General features: G+C 45.3%; 1 protein-coding gene across 1 annotated transcript in view; it reads right to left on the reverse strand.

The window, feature by feature from the left end:
• The window catches only part of CLEC16A (C-type lectin domain containing 16A), a 208136-nt gene that overhangs the window by 185003 nt on the left and 2984 nt on the right, over nt 1–20149 (reverse strand). The window contains exons 2-3 of the mRNA XM_007462829.1: nt 10470–10598; nt 6149–6282 (exon numbers count right to left, since the gene is read on the reverse strand). Coding sequence (XP_007462891.1) covers nt 6149–6282; nt 10470–10598 — 263 coding nt within the window. The remainder of the gene's footprint in view (nt 1–6148; nt 6283–10469; nt 10599–20149) is intronic.

The raw sequence follows: 20149 nt of genomic DNA on the forward strand, positions 1-20149 counted from the left end.
ATAATTTGAACAGACTGATCACTAGAAGTGAAATAAAATCTGTAATTAAAAAAACAAACAAACAAACAAAAAAGACTCCCTGCAAACAAAGGTCCAGGACCAGATGGCTTCACTGGGGAACTCTACCAAACATAAAAAGAACTTACAGTGATCCTCCTCAAACTCTTCCAAAAGACTGTAGAGAAGGGAACATTCCCAAAGTCATTCTATGATGCCACCATGACCCTGATACCAAAATCAGACAAAGACACTAACAAAAAAGAAAATTACAGGCCAGTGTCTTTGATGAATATAGATGCAAAAATCCTCAACAAACCGAATCCAACAACATATAAAAAAGATCATACACCATGATCAAGTTGGATTCATCCCAGGATCACAAGGATGATTGAACACATGCAAATCAATCACTGTGACATACCACATCAACAAAAGAAAAGGCAAAAGCCACGTAATCATCTCAGATGATAGATGATTAGATGCGGAAAAAGCGTTTGATAAAATTCAACATCCATTCATGATAAAAACTCTCACCAAAGTGGGTACAGAGGGAACATATCTCAACATAATTAAAGCCACTTATGACAAACCCACAGCCAACATGATACTCAATGGTGAAAAGCTGAAAGCCTTCCCACTAAATTCCAGAACAAGACAAGGATGCCCACTCTCACCACTTCTATTCAACATAGTATTGGAAGTCTTAGCCACAACAATCAGACAAGAAAAAGAAATAAAAGGCATCCAAATTGGAAAGGAAGAGGTAAAATTGTCATTATATGCAGATGACATGATACTCTCTATAGAAAACCGTGAAGACTCCATACAAAAACTATTAGAACTGATAAACAAACTCAGCAAGGTAGCAGGATACAAGATTAACATACAGAACTCTGTTGCATTTCTTTACACTAAAATGAAATATCAGAAGGAGAAATTAAAAAAAAAAGACAATCCCTTTTAAAATCATGTCAAAAAAAAATAATAAAATACCTAGGAATAAACCTGACCAAGGAGATGAAAGACTTATACGCTGAGAACTATAAAACATTGAGAAAGGAAACTGAAGATGCTTTAAAGAAATGGAAAGATATCCCATGCTCTTGGACTGGAAGAATTAGTATTGTTGAAATGGCCATACTACCCAAAGCAATCTACAGATTTAATGTGATCCCTATCAAATTACCCATGACATCTTTCACAGAACTAAAACAAATAATCCTAAAATTTATATGGAACCACAAAAGACCCAGAATTGCCAAAGTAATCTTGAGGGAAAAGAACAAAGCTAGAGGCACAACCCTCCCAGACTTCAGACAATACTACAAAGCTACAGTAATCAAAACAGTGTGGTATTGGCACAAAAACAGACATATGGATCAATGGAACAGAATAGAGATTCCAGAAATAAACTCACACACCTACAGTCAATTAACCTTCAACAAAGGAGGCAAGAAATACAATGGAGAAAAGACAGTCTCTTCAGCAAGTGGTGTTGAGAAAGCTGGACAGCCGCATGTAAATCAGTGAAGTTAGAACACACCCTCTCACCATATACAAAAATAAACTCAAAATGGCTTAAACACTTAAATATAAGACATGACACCATAAAACTCCTAGAAGAGATCATAGGCAAAACATTCTTTGACATAAATCATACCAGTGTTTTCTTAGGTCAGTCTCCCAAAGCAATAGAAATAAAAGCAAAAACAAACAAATGGGACCTAACCAAACTCATAAGCTTTTGCACAGCAGAAGAAACCATAAACAAAACGAAAAGACAACCTATGGAATGGGAGAAAATATTTGCAAACAGTGTGATCAACAAGGGCTTAATTTCCAAAATATACAAACAGCTCACACAGCTCAATATCAAAAAAACAAACAACCAAATCAAAAATTGGGCAGAAGACATACAGATGGCCAACAGCCACATGAAAAGATGCTCAACATTGCTAATTAGAGAAATGCAAATCAAAACTACAATGAGGTATCACCTCACTCCAGTCAGAATGTCAATCATCAAAAAGTCTACAAATAACGAATGCTGGAGAAGGTGTGGAGAAAAGGGAACCCTCCTACACTGTTGGTGGGAATGTATATTGGTGCAGCCACTATGGAGGACAGTATGGAGGTTCTTTAACAAACTAAAAATAGAACTAGCATATGACCCAGCAATTCCACTCCTGTGCAGCATGTATCTGGAAAAGATGAAAACTCTAATTCAAAAAGACACATGCACCCCAATGTTCACAGCAGCACTATTTACAAAAGCCAAGACATGGAAGCAACCTAAGTGTCCGTCAACAGATGAATGGATAAAGATGATGTGAGACAGATACACACACACACACACACACACACACACACACACACACACACACACACACTGGAATATTACTCAGCCATAAAAAAGAATGAAATACTGCCATTTGTAGCAACAAGGATGGACCTAGAAATTTTCATACTAAGTGAATTAAGTCACACAGAGAAAGACAAATATCCTATGATATCACTTACATGTGGAATCTAAAAAAATGACACAAATGAACTTATTTACAAAATAGAAACAGACTCACAGACATAGAAAACAAACTTATGGTTACCAAAGGGGAAAGGGGGGTGGGGGAGGGATAAATTTGGAGCTTGAGATTAACAGATACACACTACTATATATAAAATAAGTAACAAAGATCTACTGTATAGCACAAGGAACTATATTTAATATCTTGTAAAAAAAATGAAGTTACATATATCACAAATTTAAGTGTATAGCTTGATATATGTGAAAATGTACATATATATGAATCTTAAGTACTCGTACCTGTGTGTGTGTGTATATATATATATATATATATATATATACACACACACACACGCACACATCTCACAAACCTTAGGTGTCCAGCTTGATGAATTTCTGCAAATAAATACACCACCCAGATCAGGCAGTGCATTTCCAGCTCCCCGAAAGGTCCCTCACACCCCTGCCCCGTCAATACTCGCTTCCCGAAGCCAGCTCCTAGCCTAACTTCCAGCACCACAGACTCGCTTTGCCTGATCTTCAACTTCATATACATGGACTCATACAGGAAGCTCCCTCTGGTGTCTGGCCTCTTTCACTCATCACCACATCTCAGTTATCCATGTTGCTGCATGTGTGCTAGCAGTGCATTCCTTTTTCTTCCTTCCTGCTATATAGTATTCTGTTCTTTGAACAGTCCACAATCTACCCACCCAGAATCCACACCTGTAACAACCAGCCAGGTGACGCTGATGCCTCGAGCACTTCTGTTCATGCTGTGTTGCCAGCTGTGGTTGGCTGGGGATGAATGGGCTTGCCAGAGAAGGAATGTTAGTCCCACTGTGACTGGTTAGTGGCTGCCGGGCCACCAGGGGCACAGACGCCTATGCTGGCAGCTTGAGATGTGCAACCTCGGGCTTCTCGGCTGCAGTCTTGAAGTGGAAGAGCCACACGCTCCCATCCTTCCCCAGCAGGGACTTTTCCAGGGCCTCCACGACATGACTCTGTGGTTGGTGAGGCCACCATGGGGGTGGCGGAGGTGCCTCTATTAATCGACTGGGATTTTTCTACTACCCCCTCACTGTGTGGCCAGCTTTCTGTGGTATCTTTTGATAATAAACCCAGGAGTCTATAAGTAATCTCAAGGCTCTCAGGCCTTCTGTCACTTAGGTCACCATACCCAAGAGGCAACAGGTGCACTCGTGAAATGGCTGCTTGTAATAATGAAAATCCGGAAACCACCTAAACGCCCATGGTCACATTAAATAAGTTATGGCCCAGCAAGATGCAGCTCTTAAACCAAACAAGGTAGGGATGCATGAACGGACAATATGAAAAATCTAAGATACGCTAGTAAGTTGGGAAAAATAAAACAAACAGCAAAATGGTATGTGTCCACTGAACTCTTAGGGTGAGATTCTATAGAACTTTTGCTTTCTACAGTTTTTTAATGTTTGATTTTTGTTGTTGTTGTTGTTTTATAATGAGGACATTTTCTCTCTATAATTAGAAAATAAAAATAAAAGCAAAACTCACCCATCCTTCTCACCCCCATACATCCAAGTTCTGTAAAATGTGAGTAATTTCTGCTGCTTTGGCAGGGCTTACAAAAGCACTCTGATGAATCCCCCTGTATGGCCAGCAGCATCTGCCTGGGTTTTCTTATAGCACAGCACCCTTTTTAGTCCTAGTACAAGAAAGGCCACATGATCCAGAAAGCCCAGAATTTTCAACCCCCTCTTCAATCCAGTAGCCCTGGGGTTAGCTGGGTTATCAGAGAATAGTCATTTGGGGGAATGCTGGATTTCATGATAAAACCAACTCTCACTGGACACTTCCACCTGCCAGACCCGATACTACACTCTGCACACCCACTGTCACACTCAATCCTCAAATCACTCTAATCACCAGGTACTAGCATTATCTCTCCTTCACAGATGCAGAAACTGCAGCTTGGAGAGTTCGCTCCCCAGAATACACCTGGGGTGTTTGTGGCAGAACCAGGGCTCAGAACTGCTTGGGTCTGAGTCCACGGCCCGTACCAGCGAGCTGGGTCTTCCCCTCTCAGAGTTTTCAGAAACCACACACAACTGATATCCAGGGTAACAAAAGCTGTTGGGAAACCACTCAGGGAGAGTGAGTCAACTCACATTTGGCAACTCAGACATGGGGAAGCACGTAAGGAGAGTCTCCTGGGACAGCAGCACCATCTAGTGGCTGCTTCCTGGTACAGCAGCACCATCTAGTGGCCATCAGTCTGCAGCTCTTTCCTATCCCTCCCTCCTCCCTCCTCAGGAGGAACGCCACCACCTCTACCTCTCTCCACCCATCAGAAACTTTTTTAAACCTGTCTTGGGGACCTAGAGCCTGCCTGTGGCATAGACATTCCATCACTTGTCTTCTCTTCCCTGCTTCCTGCAGGCAGGGCCTGGGGCTTGGTGCAGTCATCTTGGAATAATGAAGCTCGTGATCAAGCCCGGGTGATTAGGAGCTAAACCAGGGCTTCTAACCCTCAGCACTGTTGACATTTTGGGCTAACTAATCCTTTATTGTTGGGGACTGTCCTGTGTGTTGTAGGATATTTAACAGCATCCCTGGTCTCTACCCACTAGGCCAGTAGCACCCGCACCCCAGGAATGTCTCCAGACACTGACAAACGTCCACTGGGAGCACAGCCGCCCCCAGCTGAGGAACACTGAGCTAGCTCACCTGGGCTGAAACCCACTCTCAATTCCTGCCTTGCTAGAGCTGTCACCTGGGGCCAGTGACTCCAACTCTCTAGGTGTTAAATGAGGGCACTGACAGCACCTGCCTCGCAGGTTGGTTGTTTCAGACAAGAGCCCAGGGCTCATCGAGGGCCGGGAAGAGGCTCCGAGTCACACCCTTGTCAGTCGGGCAGTGGGACTGAAGCAGGCAGGTCAGGGGCCAAAGCCACGCCCTTGCATGCTCCTTGGCCACGTTCTTCCTCACCTTGCTGCTTCCAATGCTTATTCTGTTGGCCGATTATTCAGCGACCAAAGCTCTTTAATAACAGGTTATAAAGAAGAAATGCAAACACCCCCAGAACCACTCAGCAGAGGGGAGACCTCTCTTAGCTCTTCACAGCACCCTACCACACAGGGGGAAAAAAATGGCATGAGGGAGTGAACTCTGTGCCCCCAAAATTCATATGCTGAAACCCTAACCCTCACCATGACAGTATTTGGAGATGCAGCCTTTCAGGAGGTAATTAAGGTTAAATGAGGTCCTAGGGTGGGGCCCCGATCCGAGAAGACTGGTGTCCTTCTAAGAAAAGGAAGAGACACCAGAACTCTCCCTCTCTCCACGTGCACAGATGAAAGAACACGTGAGGACACAAAGAGAAGGTGGCCATTTGCAAACCAGGAAGAGAGGCCTCACCAGAAACCCTGATGGCACCATGATCTTGGACTTCCAGCCTGCAGAACTGTGAGAAAATAAATTTCTGTCGTCTAAGCTGCCCAGCCTGGGTATTTTGCTATGGCAGCCCAAGCACACCAAGACACACAGTAAGCACAGACATTCAAACAGCAACATGAACACCACGGCAAACGACACGCAGCTGACACTCAGAGGTGCGGAGGCCAGTGTCAGGACTGTCCTTACAAAGTGAGGTCTCGTGACTGATATTCTCGAAGAGGATGTTCAGGGTCTGCAACAGCTGAACGCACACATAGCGGCCTGACTTCTGCCGCAGGATGTTCAAGAAGAAGACGAACATGTTCTTCTCCAGGAAGAAGCTGGGGAGAGAGTGGGAGAGCGTCAGTGGTCTGCTTCTACACGTGGAAATGCATGTCGTCCTCTGGTTGCACGCCCAGCACACGTGTGTGCACCCCAACAAAGGCATCCACAGAGCTGCCAGATCACTCCACCCGTGTGGCCTCGGCTTCTGCGATACCCAGCTCCCACGATGCTGTCCTCCATCAAGAAAAACGCGACCTTTCAGACTCTCTTCCCGGAACGTGAGAACAATGCTGATTCTGAGAAGCAGTGATTTCTGACAGAGTGGGAAAGATCTTTCCCGACTAAATGATTACACAGTGAGCTACCTACACTTATAAACCCAACAAGCAGCATTTTCCATCCAATATTTTATAAGCTTAGTTTTTCTCACTAAGCCTCTTTCCTTTGCTGTCATAGTTTGAGTGCTCACCAACAACCTGGGAACCAGAGTAATTCCCTACAAAGGGGTAAGATCATGCTGAATATTAAGAGTTTGGGTTTCTCAATGAACAAGTTTGTCATTTCCACATCTAGGGTATGAGAACTGGAAGGAAAGAGAAGGTGCTGATGTGGTCATGGGACCCCAGCTGGCCCCCAAGTCTGCTTTGCCTTTCTTGTCCTGGACAGGACATTTGTCTACATGCAGCCTGGGGGCACTGACTTTGGGAGGCACACATTGGCTCTTTTAGTCTTGAAATGCAGACCCCCTAATGCCTGTCTTTAAAGGAAGAAAATGACATTTCTAGTTTGGTGTTCTCTGTATTCACGCTAAGACCAGATAATCTGTCATCTGGGATACTCAGAACAATTCCTGGCAGTCCTGTGCGTCTGTTGGTTGACTCAGTGTTGGGTCTCCCTCTTCCCTCTGCTGTCAAGTGGCAGGAACATGGGCCTGGCACCTTACTCAGTGCTGCAGATCTTCTGTTTGAATCCATGAAAGGGTAAATGAATAAATAAATATGACCTTAAAGAGACCTCTAAATTATTTTCCAACTCTGATTCTGGGAGCCCGTGTGCCTACGAATGCCATCCATGTTGATCCCCAGAATATTTCATTCATTGGACCTATCGTGTCTTCCTTTGCGGCAGGTTGTACAAAGCACTGACTCCCAAGTATCACCCAACAAGCTCACTGCAGCCCAAGACCGACTTGGGAACTTGTTAAAATGCTTGTACCTACATCTTGCCCAGGGGTAGATTCCGTAGGTCTAGTGTGAAATCCAGGAGGCTGGATTTTTAAAACTCCCTAGGGTAGTAAGGGGCTCCTTGGAAAAGTGGCTAATTCTAGGGCTGGGGCAGATAAAATGCAAGATGAGCCTGGAGCACCTCCGAGTACCAGAAAGTAAGGAAGTGCTCCAAAAACCAAAAGGATAGGGCTGAGGCAAAGGGACACAGGAAGCAGCCTGAAAGAGCTCCTAGTGCCTGAAGCTGGAACAATGCCAGCAAAAAAATAAATAACGTAGTATTGGATTATAATCCAGAGGATGAAATAAATATCCATGAGTCCATATTGATATACATGTGCCTTGCAGATATTGTGGGTTTTTTTTACAAATTGAAGGTTTGTGGTGACCTTGTGTTGAGCAAGTCTATTGGCGCCATTTTCCCAACAGCATTATTTTTTAACTGACGTATGTACATTGTTTCTCAGACACAATGCTACTGGACACTTAACAGACTACAGTACAGTGTAAACATAACTATTATATACATTGGGACACCAAAAAAATTTGTGTAACTCGCTTTACTGCAATATTCGCCTGATGGCAGTGGCCTGGAACCAAATCTGCAAGATCTTCAAGGGATGCATATAAATAAATGATTGAATAGATAAATAAATGAGGAGAAGAGACAAATCTTCCACGAAGAATTTCAAACAGTGTATGTAGATACTCCCCCCTTTAAGAAGGTGGAGCTTAATTCCCACGCCCCCAAGGTCCAGGTGGGCTGAACTTAGCAACTCCCTTTTGGAGACTACTGTAGGGGAGAGGGAAAGATTAACTTTAAAGTAAAAAACCCTGGCAGACACTACCTGAGCCAAGTGATCAGGTTAACCTCTCCAGGAATCATGTGGATATTAGGAACGGTGACATTCTGGGATGGGAAGGACACTTCCCCTCTGTGACACTCTTCCCCAAAATTCCCAGGCTAATTGGGAGAGAAACCCAGATTGGGGGACATTCTACAGGACAGCTGGTCAGTACTTCTCAAAACTATCAAGGTCATAAAAAACAAGAGAAGACTAAAAAACTGTCACAGACCACAGGACACTGGGGAGACATGACAACTAAAATGACTGTGGGTGCCTGGATTGGGATCCTGGAGCAGAAAGAGGATGTTAATGGAAAAACTGGTAAATTCCAAATCAAGTCTGGAGTTGACGTAATGGTGATGTTTTAAGAAGTGCACTCTAGTCATATAAGATATTAACAGGGAAACGGCGTGAGGGGTAAATGGGAACTTTCTGTACAATCTAAATCTAAAATTATCCCCAAACTTAAAAATGGATTAAAAACAAGCTCTCTTGGGGCCTCTGTGGGGCAGTGATTTAAGAATAACTGGGCATCTAAGAGCTCGGTAGTTTTTCTAAGATGTCGGATGGACTCGGCCATTCTAGTAAAGGTGAAGTGGTTTCTAATCTTTAACCCAAGGGTCTTTCTCATTTCCATAAACAGATACCAAGCAACCAACAAATAGTAAATTCCCCACGGATCCTGAAAGGCAACTAGTCCCGCTTATGAGCAACACCTATTTATTACTCATGTTTTCCCTTGGGGAACTCAGCCAGTGTCACAGGTCTGCATTTTAAACAATTTGCATTTTCCACAAGTAGCTCCATATTAGCTAACCTCACTGATGAAAATATAGAGCTATCCAGAATATCAGAATATCTAATAAGAAGCCAGGTTGGAAATGGAACACCTGTATTTGTTTTAAATGTGTTTCTGAAGTGGCCTCAACACTTATAATTGAGATTATTTTATATAAAAATAAAATCTGTGTTTGGTGGTTGTCATAACCCTAATCCTTCTGCACTCAGATGCTGGGACAGGTCTGTTGAGGAAAGTAGTTCATGGGTTACGGTCTTTGCTTTTTAACTGTCAAATAGGGACACCTTTTTTTTATATATAAATTTATTTAGTTATTTATATTTTATTTTTGGCTGCACTGGGTCTTCATTGCGGCATGCGGGCTTTCTCTAGCTGCGGCGAGTGGGGGCTACTCTTTGTTGCGGTGCATGGGCTCTAGGCGCGCGGGCTTCAGTAGTTGTGGCACACAGGCTCAGTAGTTGTGGCTCACAGGCTCCAGAGAGCAGGTTCAGTAGTTGTGGTGCACGGGCTTAGTGGCTCCGTGGCATGTGGTATCTTCCCGGACCAGGGCTCGAACCTGTGTCCCCTGCACTGGCAGGCGATTCTTAACCACTGCGCCACCAGGGAAGTCCCAATAGGGACACCTTTTAAAATGATCATTTGCTAACATTTCTTGAGTGCCTAACTCTGTAACAGGCACTGGGCAGGGAATTTGCTCTCTCTCACTTAAAGATGAGCAAACTGAGGCGGGCCTGAGACTCTTCACCTAGGAAGTATGAGAGTGAGGAGAAATCCCTCCATGGGCTCTAGGTGTGAGCCGTTTGACCTTGAGCATAAAAAGGGGTGGGGATGAGGATAAGGATGGGCATGGGGATGAAGATGGGGAAGGGGATGGGGATGGTGATGGTCCTCTACCCTCGGGTTAATGGGAGACTTAGAAGGATTATCTCATCAAGAGCTCAGCACTGTGGCCACCCATCAGTAAACACAATCAATGTTAGCCCTTAGTGTCTCCACCCGGGGAAGGGTCTTTTCAGTTCACTTAGAATCTAACTACTCAAGACATTTTCTCCTTCCTTTGGGGGAGATAATCAGACATTACTTGGAAAATTATCCATGATATTTTCAAATTTTTCTAGGGACACTGTTTTCCATAACTTTCCCATTTTCAGCAGGCATTTTTACAGTGTTTCAAGGACATTTTAGAGAGACAGAGAGAGAGAGAGAGAGGGAGAGAGAGAGAGAGAGAGGGAGAGAGGGAGAGAGACAGATATCTGTGCAGGACCAAATTGGCATCAAAACCTGGCATCATCAGGAATGACTCATGGTACACATTTAGAAAAATATTCAAAGGAAGAAGAAGAATCAAAAAACAAAAAACCAGAAACCCTTACTCAAATACAGAGCTGTCATTCTGATCCCCCCAGATCAGAATCTCGGTGATGGATCGGATGGTCTCCACCAGCAGGTTCCTGTTCTGTTCTGTGACAGTGGTGTTTTTGGTCAAAACGTGGTACAGATATCTGAGAGAAAGGAAAAGAAAAGAGAACTAAAGGTTACCAGTTGAAATGTAAGCCAAGCTCAATGACCATTAGCAACATTTTAGGGACAATTTGGCTGTGCTTTTTACAGACACAGTTGTTAGCACAATTTCCATTTAGAGGAGACATAACTCACCACCTGAGAAAAATGGCAGACAATGCTTCAAAGTGTTAAATAACCACGGACACACCAACCCAAACTGAGGCAAGACTGTCAAGCTTTTGAAGACAACCATCCTCAAACTCCAGTGTGTGCAAGAGAATGACCTGGAGAGCTGGACAAAGCGGGGCCACAGAGCCCACTGGAGACTCAGATTTAGCGGCACTGAGGGAAGACCAGGCATCGGCCTTTTTCACTCTCCTGGGTGATTCTGACGCTGGCAGAGCAAGTGGAGACACACGGTTCAGTGCCAAAAACCTAAGACCCGCTGCCTGGCTGATGTAGAGATCAGACGTGGAGACACAGCAGGAAGGGTGGTCCCAGAGCCAGTGGCTGGAGCACAAATCAGGTGCCATCATGATCACCCTTGGAATGCCCTTATTCCCCCATGAAGCACAGAACTGATGGCTCAGATGAAGCAGGTGGCTTGCAGTTCAAGGGCACAGCTCTTATTTGCTGTGTACAGAGTAAAGTTAAGTGGGTTTGAGAGGCGATGGCCATGTATTCAATACTTCATCCACCTGAATGTGCAGGGACAGGCGGGCCCGGCCTAGTCCTCACGGCCCTCTGCTGCTGGTGAGGGCAAAAGCCAAAGAATCGCAGAGGCCACTCCTGAGCAGTGTGGGGACGAGCAGCCTGGCCGATGCCCCTGGAGCGCCACCTGGCACGGTTTTAAGAGAGTGTCTCCAGGGCTGGCAGACTGAGGCAACTTCAGCTGTCACAGCTTGGGAAGGAAAGGAGGGCAGCAAGAGGGAGTGACTCAGGAATATTCACTTCCTGACTTCTTTTCTGGCCACCTTCAGTTTGGGGGTGGGGGACTGGCGAGAGAAAGGCAGGGAAAGACTAGATAGGTCATACCATTGAAGATCTCTAAAAATGGGTAGGATGTAAAGAGGCAGAATCTTGCAAATGGAACCACAGGGGCCATCTGCTGCTTTAGGGGGTTTTAGTTATTAGTGCTTGTGCTGTTTGTCTAAAGACATACTATAATCATTTTTTTAATCATTTAGTTAATCTAATTAATTAAAATTACATGCAACTTTTAACATGCAGTAACTAGCATAGCTCTCCCAAAACAGAACTCTCCAGCACCTGTGCCCAAATCCACCAGCAGGGCCATGTGTGTGGGGGGTTGAGGCCAGTGGTCCCCTGTGATTAGGTGACTCCACAGCACTGACCCACCCTGGGATGAATCCAGGGGACCCACTCATGAATCTACATCTCCATCTTGCCTCGAGTGCCTCTTCCTCAAAAGGCTCAAAGGGCAGAGTTTTTCAAATTGTGGTTCACAGGCCTCCTGCATCAGAATCACCTGCTTAAGTTGCAGATTCTGGCTTCTGACCCCGGACTCCCAGAATCTGAGCCCTGGGTGCAGGGCCCCAAATCTGCATTTTGAAGGAGCTCCCACTCTCGTTTCAGAGCCACGGCATCACTCATGCCATGGCCGTCAGTGACACTGCCCATGTAGTGAACAGTACGCCCCCCACCTGCTGTGACAGGCGTTGTTGGCAACATGGGAAGAGGCGGATTCTCCCCACTCTGGTGTTTCCTTCTGCGTAGAGGACAACATGCATTATCACCTCACTATCACACTCCTGGCCCAGGAGGCAGCAGCCTGGGTAAGTGAGTCTGCTTTGAAGACCCCCAATAGGGATAGGAGAGGTTAAAATCTTGACAATCAGCCCTGACTTCTATTCACTGTGCTTTCTGCCTGGAATACCCTTGCTGCCCTGACTAACCAGCAAACTCTTACTCATATGTCAAAACCCAGCTCAGGCATCTCTTGGTGAAGCCTTCTCTCTGGCACCTCTGTACCCATATGCATTTGCTGCTGCACAGACCACCCTGACTGGCAATGATCTGCCTCCTTTACTAGACCTGAGCTCCTCAAGGTCAGGAACATCATCTTATTGATCTTGGTGACCCCAAAAGACTCCAGAATGTCTGGAACACAGTAGGTGCTAAATAAATGCTGAATGGGGGAAGGGTGGGGGACCATCTCCATGAATATGAGGTAGATCAGAGCATACAAGACCAAACATAGTCAAGGGGCCAAATACCAAACACAGCAAGTAGTGGAACAGAGCGGTAGTGAAGAGTTCAAACATTTGGAGTCCAATAGACAGACCTGGGCTTGATTCCTGGCCCTGTCTCTTCCTATAAGTGCCTTGGACAAGGCACTTCACCTCTCTGGGCCTCAGCTTCTACAACCATCAAGGCCTCCTTGCTGGACTGTTCCAGAGATTTGATGTGATACCACATAGAAAGAGCTGAGCATGGTGCCTGGCACACAGTAAGCGCTCAACGGATGCAGGGCTAGCTGCTACTACTATTATTGTAAGGTGGTTGTTTTGAGGGGGACTGTTATTAAAATCATTATTAAATTATACAAAGAATATTCCAAGAAGGTAGGAAGGAGAGATCAGGCTGGATCCAAACAGTCATGAAAAGAGGACTTCACTGCAGGAGTTATGGGAAGGTCCAGAGAAACCAGAGCAGGAAGTGGAACGTTTGGTATTAGCTGGGTGGTGCCAAGCAAGTTACTTAATCTCTGTACCTCAGTTATCTCACCTGTAAAATAGGAGAGGCAAAAGCACCTAAATACTTTAGTACCTACCTATCATAGTGTCGTTAGGAACAAACAAGTAAAAAGGTAGATAACTAACCTGGCAGTTCCCATGGATGACACAAGTGCCAGCTATTACTGTTATCATTGCCTTCACTAAATAACCCCTCAAAAAAATTCTAGTAACTATGAGGAGGCCCTTACAGACAAACCCAGGGGAAGGGAAGGGTGTTAAGTCTTGAAAAGAAGATTCTAGGCGCTCCCATGTGCGGGGCATGGCCTACATGCCTGGCCCTGTGTGCGGGCCTTCCTGTGACCCTCATACTCGCAGTAACCTGGGGCCGTGCACATCACTAGCACGGCACAGGCCAGGACAGGAACTGAGGGACGCTCACTCAGCAGCTCATCTGCAGCCAAAGGGCAGAGGCTGGCTCGGAGGGCTCCAGCCAATCCCCCACCTCGGCAGGGCTTGCTGCGCTCTGCCTTTCTCAGTGGCACCATCTGCTGGCATGTGGTGATGCCGCGCCAGGGTTTCACCGCATGACCACGCATGAAGTTGGGTGCCTTTTCACATGTTCAGAGCCATTTAAATATCTACTTTTTTGAGGTGTCTGTGCAAGTTTTTTGCCCATTTTTTCTAGGTAGGGAACCTTTTTTTCTTATTAATTTGATGGAGTTTATGCATTCTGAATACAAATCCTTTACTGGATATACCTATGGCAAACATTTTCTCTGAATGTGGCTTGCCTTTTCACTCTCTTTACAGTGGTCTTTCGATGAGCAAAAGTTCCTAATTTTAATGCGGCGCAGTTTATCAATCTTCCCTTGCAGAGTGTTTTTTGTATCAACCTTAAGACATCCTTACCTACCCCAAGGTCATGAAGAAATGCTGTTTTCTTCTTTTAAAAAGTTACTATTTTACCTTTCACATTTTGACTTAGAGTACATTTGAAACTCGTTTTTGTGTATGGTGTAAGATACTGACCAAAATTCATTTCTTCCATATGGCTATCTAGTTGATTCAGCATCATTTACTGAAAAGGTCCTCATTTCTCCAAAGCACACCGATGTCGCCATTGCTATTAATCAGGTGGCCACGCATGGGACTCTTTCTGGATGCTCTAGTTCCACTGATCTATTTGTTTACCTTTGTGCCAACACCATGCTGTCTGATCACTGCAGCTTTATAATAAATCTTGCAATGTGATAATGTAAGTCTTCCAACTTCTTTCCTTCTGTTTTTTTTTAAATTATTATATTGGCTATTCTTGGACCTTTGAATTTCCATATATATTTTAAAATCACCTTCTCAATTTCCATAAAAATACCTGCTAAGATTTCCTTTAAGACTGCCCTAAAGCTATAGCTAAATACAGAGAGAACTGACATTTTTGGAGAGTGTAACATGATGACATTTACATTTCCTTCAAGGTTTGCTAGATAGGGGGCTTGCACATCTTTTGTGAGATTTATTCCTAGGTTTTTGATGGGTTTTTTGATGCTGTTGTAAATGGAAGTGTTTTAAAATACTCATTTTCTAAATGTTTGTTGTTGGTAGATGGAAACACCCGCTAGATCTCAAGCTCTAAATTCCCACTGCACTGGCTCATCTTTTTGCCCTCACGATGCCCTAGCACACTGTTTTAGGTAATCTTTTTGGAAGAGACCCTCAATATATGTTTGCTTAAATGTAATGGGGGGAGAAAAGAAAGAAAGCTGAATGGATTAAAGATTAATATTTTAATGCTGCATCTAATTCCAGGGCTTTGGAAGATCAAGTAATTCAACTACCTCAGAGATACTAATATAGTTTAATAACTTTCTGGTCTTAAACGTAACACTCATTTTAGAAAGGATGGAAACCTCAACAACAACAAAAAAGAGAAACGGCAATTGTCAATCATGCCACTGCCGAGATGTCCACGGCTGGAGTTGCAATCTATTTCCTTGGGTCTTTTTCTTTGCTATGGATATTAACATAGTTGAGCTCATGCTGTATGTCCATTACCATGCCCATCTTTCTTCCCATCTCTGGCTAAATTAAAAGCATTTTTGTTATTGGCAACTATTCTCAAGCATCAGTAGTGACTACGTAGTACACCACTGAAAGGACGGCACAGCAGTTCCTGGGCATTAGTTCCTAATTGTTCAGATGATCAACAAGCTAACAACAGCCATCTCTATGTGCAAAGCTGTGTTCCCTATCTAGATAAGATTCCAAGGACAGTGACAGATTTTTCTCTTACAATGATAGTAAATGCTACAACGATAACATTTTCTCTCAAACTCTATGTGTGTACATTTTTTACCATCATCATCATAAAAACAGTTGCAGCCTCCTGGGCTTCCCTGGTGGTGCAGTGGTTGGGAGCCCGCCTGCCAATGCAGGGGACATGGGTTCAAGCCCTGGTCCAGGAAGATCCCACATGCCGCAGAGCAACTAAGCCTGTGCGCCACAACTACTAAGCCTGCGCTCTAGAGCCTAGAGCAAGCCTAGAGTCCATGCTCCACGACAAAGAGAGGTCACTGCAATGAGAAGCCCGCGCACCACAGCGAAGAGTAGCCCTCGCTTGTTGCAACTAGAGAAAGCCTGCAGGTAGCAATGAAAACCCAACGCAGCCAAAGATAAATAAATTAATTAATTAAAAATATATATATATAAAAACAGTTGCAGTCTCCTATTGCCAGGCCCTGTTCTGAATGCTTCAGATGTGTTCACTCATTAAACCCTTACAACAATCCTGCAGGGCTGATAATCTGGGGAGCTGAGGCTCTGGGAGGCTAGGACCCACCCAGAGTCCCAACACAAGGACAGGGCACCCAGGCAGTAACCCCTTGCTTGTAACCATTATAGTACAAAAGATGCAAACAATGAGTTAAACACTTTTATTAGCCAAGCATTTCCATGAAGTTATGAATGCCTAGCACACAAGACAACCAAATAAACAAACTGAAAAGGCAAGACAACACGTATCAGATCTCAAGATAAGTGCTTATCACTGACCCTTATTCCACTTTACTGGAAGAGAGCCGGCATTATCATATCTCCAGAGGAAGTTCTGCAGAATGTAGAATCCCAATTTCAGACTCTTGCACATGAGCAAACTTACTTTGAGAGACAAGCTTAGGAGTTTGAAGCGCCTGGAGACAGAAAAACTGCAGCCTGTTACCAGCGTGCAACCAACACATTAGAGGCTCATCACCAAGGACTACGGACTGTAAACAAATCCTTCCTCCACAGACTCTGCTTTCTCAAGAGACTCACTTATTTCACAAGTTAAACCATTACAGTTAATAATAATTATGTCCACTTCAGAGACAGACATACTAAATTCAAATTCATACAAGTTTTATGACTTGTATCATGTCTCTTAGGATGCTCCCATTGGAAGATACTGAAACATGCACAAGCTAGAGTGTGAGGAAGGATAGGGCCTAGTGGGGCTGGAAATCCACTCCCCCAAAGCACACGCCCCAAATAACAATGTCTGGGGTAAGGGGACACGGAGCCTGTGTCTGTGTGGCCTCCTCAGCACCAGGGAATACACCTCCCAGAGGGTCCTACTCTGTGTCCTGAAAATCTCCATCTGGTCAGGATCCAGCCCTCTGGCCAGCAGGACAAGGAGAAGCTCCCGGCAGGGTGGAAGCGGACTAGAAGACTAGCAAAAGGTGTTAAAGGCAGTGCTTCTCCTGATGAATCACCCCTGAAAGATGTCAAACTGGGCCAGCGTGTGAGGCCAGGACTGAGATGCTGAGGTGCCGGGGAGCCAGCAATCATGGCAAGATTGCCGTAGCAGGGCTTTCAGCCCTAGAAAAAGTTACAGCTCTGGCACAGGTGCGGTGCCCAAACTGGCAAGAGCAAACTGCTGTTAAGAAAAGTCAGGCCAGAACTCGCCTCCTTCGTTCATCCTATGACGAATTCTTGTTGATTTTTACTGCGTGCTAGGCCCTGTACTGGCATCTGACAATTTCCACATGAACAAGCCACCCAGGCCTCTGTCCTCACAAAACTTACGTTCAAATTTGGGAGAAGGAAACAAACGTATATTCAAGTAAGACCATTTCTGATAGCGAAAGGTCATGCCTGAGGAACCCTGGCCAGCTTCCTGGGGATCTAACTCACAGGTGGGATAAAGCTTGAAGAGCCCAGAGCACCCACCAGCTGGTCTAACCCACCAGCTGGTCTAACTCTTTGGTGGTGAGAAGACCTTATAATAACATGTTGAGTGAGACGGTGGGAGCAAGAGCACCCACCAGCTGGTCTAACTCTTTGGTGGTGAGAAGACCTTATAATAACATGTTGAGTGAGACGGTGGGAGCAAGAGCAGGAGAAGTTGCAGATGACGGTAAAACTTCTTGTTGGCTTAAGTCACCAGGGCAATTTTTATGAAAGAATTGTTTAGGTTTTTTTTGTTTTGTTCTGTTTTTTGTGGCCATGCCACGCAGCCTGTGGGATCTTAGTTCCCGGACCAGAGATTGAACCCGGGCCACCACAGTGAAAGTGCTGAGTCCTAACCACTGGACTGCCAGGGAATTCCCAAGAATTGGTATTTTAAGGATACAGTTAGGCATCTGGAGAGAGCACAGATGCAGACAGGTGAGGTGTGTGCAACAGTGAGTGAGAAAAGGACCATCAATGTGAAATGGCACAAGAAACACTCCTGGGTTACTGCAGGCACTACCCTCACATACTGTAAGACAGAAGCAGCCCCTGAGGGGACGCTCCTCCAATCCATTCTCCAAACTTCGGCCAGACCACAGCACACGGCTCCCCACTGTTCTCAGCCTAGTGTCCAAATTCCTCAACAGGATTTACAAGGCCCAGTGGGACCTAGGCTCTGTGACCTCTCCCACCTCATGGCTCTGCTCTCAGGCCCTGCACACCCCCTTGCCCTATGTATCTCTCCTGCAGGCTTCTCAAACGCTGTTTCCTCTGCCTGCAGCATCCCCCCTTCCAGCCTGCCCTCTACTGCCTGTAACAACCACTCATCCTTTATGTCTCCATGTAAATGGGTGTCTGCCTACCAAGGATGCTCCTGGCTCCCCAGCTGCGGTTAGAGGGTCTTCATCTGTGCTCCCAAGCTTAGATGGGTGGGAACAGTCTGGAGCGCTCTGATGACCTGGGGGAACTTTAGACTTGACATAATGGATGCCTCGGACTCACTATGAGTGAAACGATGAATATGATACTCTAAGAAAATGAATCTGGCGATATTGTACCCCAAGCTCTAAAATAACCAGTGCTATCTTAGGCAAAAGTTGAATATACCAAGAGTAGGTGAACGTCTGCCTGCTGGGTATACATTCCTCTTCTCCCTAATTTTCCTACGCTGAACCATCCCTTTCTCTCATTCTCTGTCCACTAGCTTGGAAGGAGCTGATGCCACCCTGACTCCAGGGAAGGGCCACTTAGAGTAACCCATGCCCCCCTGTCACAGTGACTAGCTCAGAGGCGGGCATGAGACCCCAGGCTGGTTCAATGGTGCTCATTTCTGGACTTCTGCTGGCAGTACTAAGAAAAGAAGCTCTCTTTTTCCCAGGGGTTGCTAAGCTGATATGATGTAAGCCTGCAGCATGCTGAGAATGACACCAACCCAGAAGAAAGCGGAGACAAGAACTGGAAAGAAGCACATACAGATAGCTTCATCTGAACACTGAGACTCAGCCATGGCTTAGCTAGGACAGCCTGTTCAGTGGCAAGAGCCAATCACTTCCATTTGGGGCTTAAGGCAATTCCAGCTGGGCTTCTGTCACTTAAAACCAAGAATCTTGACCCATACACAAAGGCGATTAGAATTAAGGCAACAACACAACCCAACACCAAGAAAGTTCTAGCAGTTTGTGGACTCGCAGTCCCTAGTGAAAGTGATGCTTCAGTAGCAATCAGGCAATTCCATCAGCCAAGGTTTCCGCTTGTCAATGTCACAGCCTTGCCACTAGTCTGGGCAATAAACTACCCATGATGTGTAGCAAATGACCTCTTACTATTTCAATCTGCCTCAACTAAATCACTAACTCCATTCAGTAGACAGAGACCACAGTACACAGCTTTCCATTATTTAGCAAAAGTAAAACCCTGTCTTACAGCAAGATTCCTTTACAGTTTGAAAGCCGGGAATGTTATGAATAATGTGGTTCAAAAAGGGTTTCCAGCTCTCTGTACTATCTTCTCAATTGTTCTGTAAATCTCAAACTGTTCTTAACAGTAAAGTCTATTTAGAAAAAAAAAAAAGGAAGAGGGTTCCCAGATGCTTTGTGTGCCCCCCTCCCAAAACTGTCAATTCTAAATTCGTTTAAATATCTTAATCTCTCCTCTCTACCCACACTGCCCTAGGTCAGGGCAACAGTGTATTAGGAACTGTCACTTGTCACTGGTAGAGTGACCAATTAGTACTGGCTGCCCAGGACTTTCCCAGTTTTAGCACTGAAAGTCCCACGTCCTGGGAAACCCTTTAGTCCCAGGTGCCCCGCAACGGTTGGTGGCCCTCTGTATCAGAGGAGGCCCAAGACCTGTTCCACCTCCAGCCTTGTGTCCCATAACCACCAGCCCCACCTTGACACTCCACAGACCCCAGGGCCATGTCCACACAGTGGCTCCTGCTCATCCTTGACAACTCGGCTCTGGTTGCCTCCCCCAGAGGGCTTCCAAGAAGGGTTCCCACAGAGCCCTGAACCTACAGTGATCCCAGCACTTGTCATACCACAGTCACTGGCTCTATGGCTATCTCCCCCACCAGCCGGCGAGCTCCCTCAGGGAATGGGCTGTTCTGTGCCCAAGCATTGGGGTGGGCACTAGCTGTTTATGGC

The sequence above is a fragment of the Lipotes vexillifer genome, unplaced genomic scaffold, assembly GCF_000442215.2.
Source record: "Lipotes vexillifer unplaced genomic scaffold, Lipotes_vexillifer_v1.1 scaffold306, whole genome shotgun sequence".
Classification (NCBI taxonomy): domain Eukaryota; kingdom Metazoa; phylum Chordata; class Mammalia; order Artiodactyla; family Lipotidae; genus Lipotes; species Lipotes vexillifer.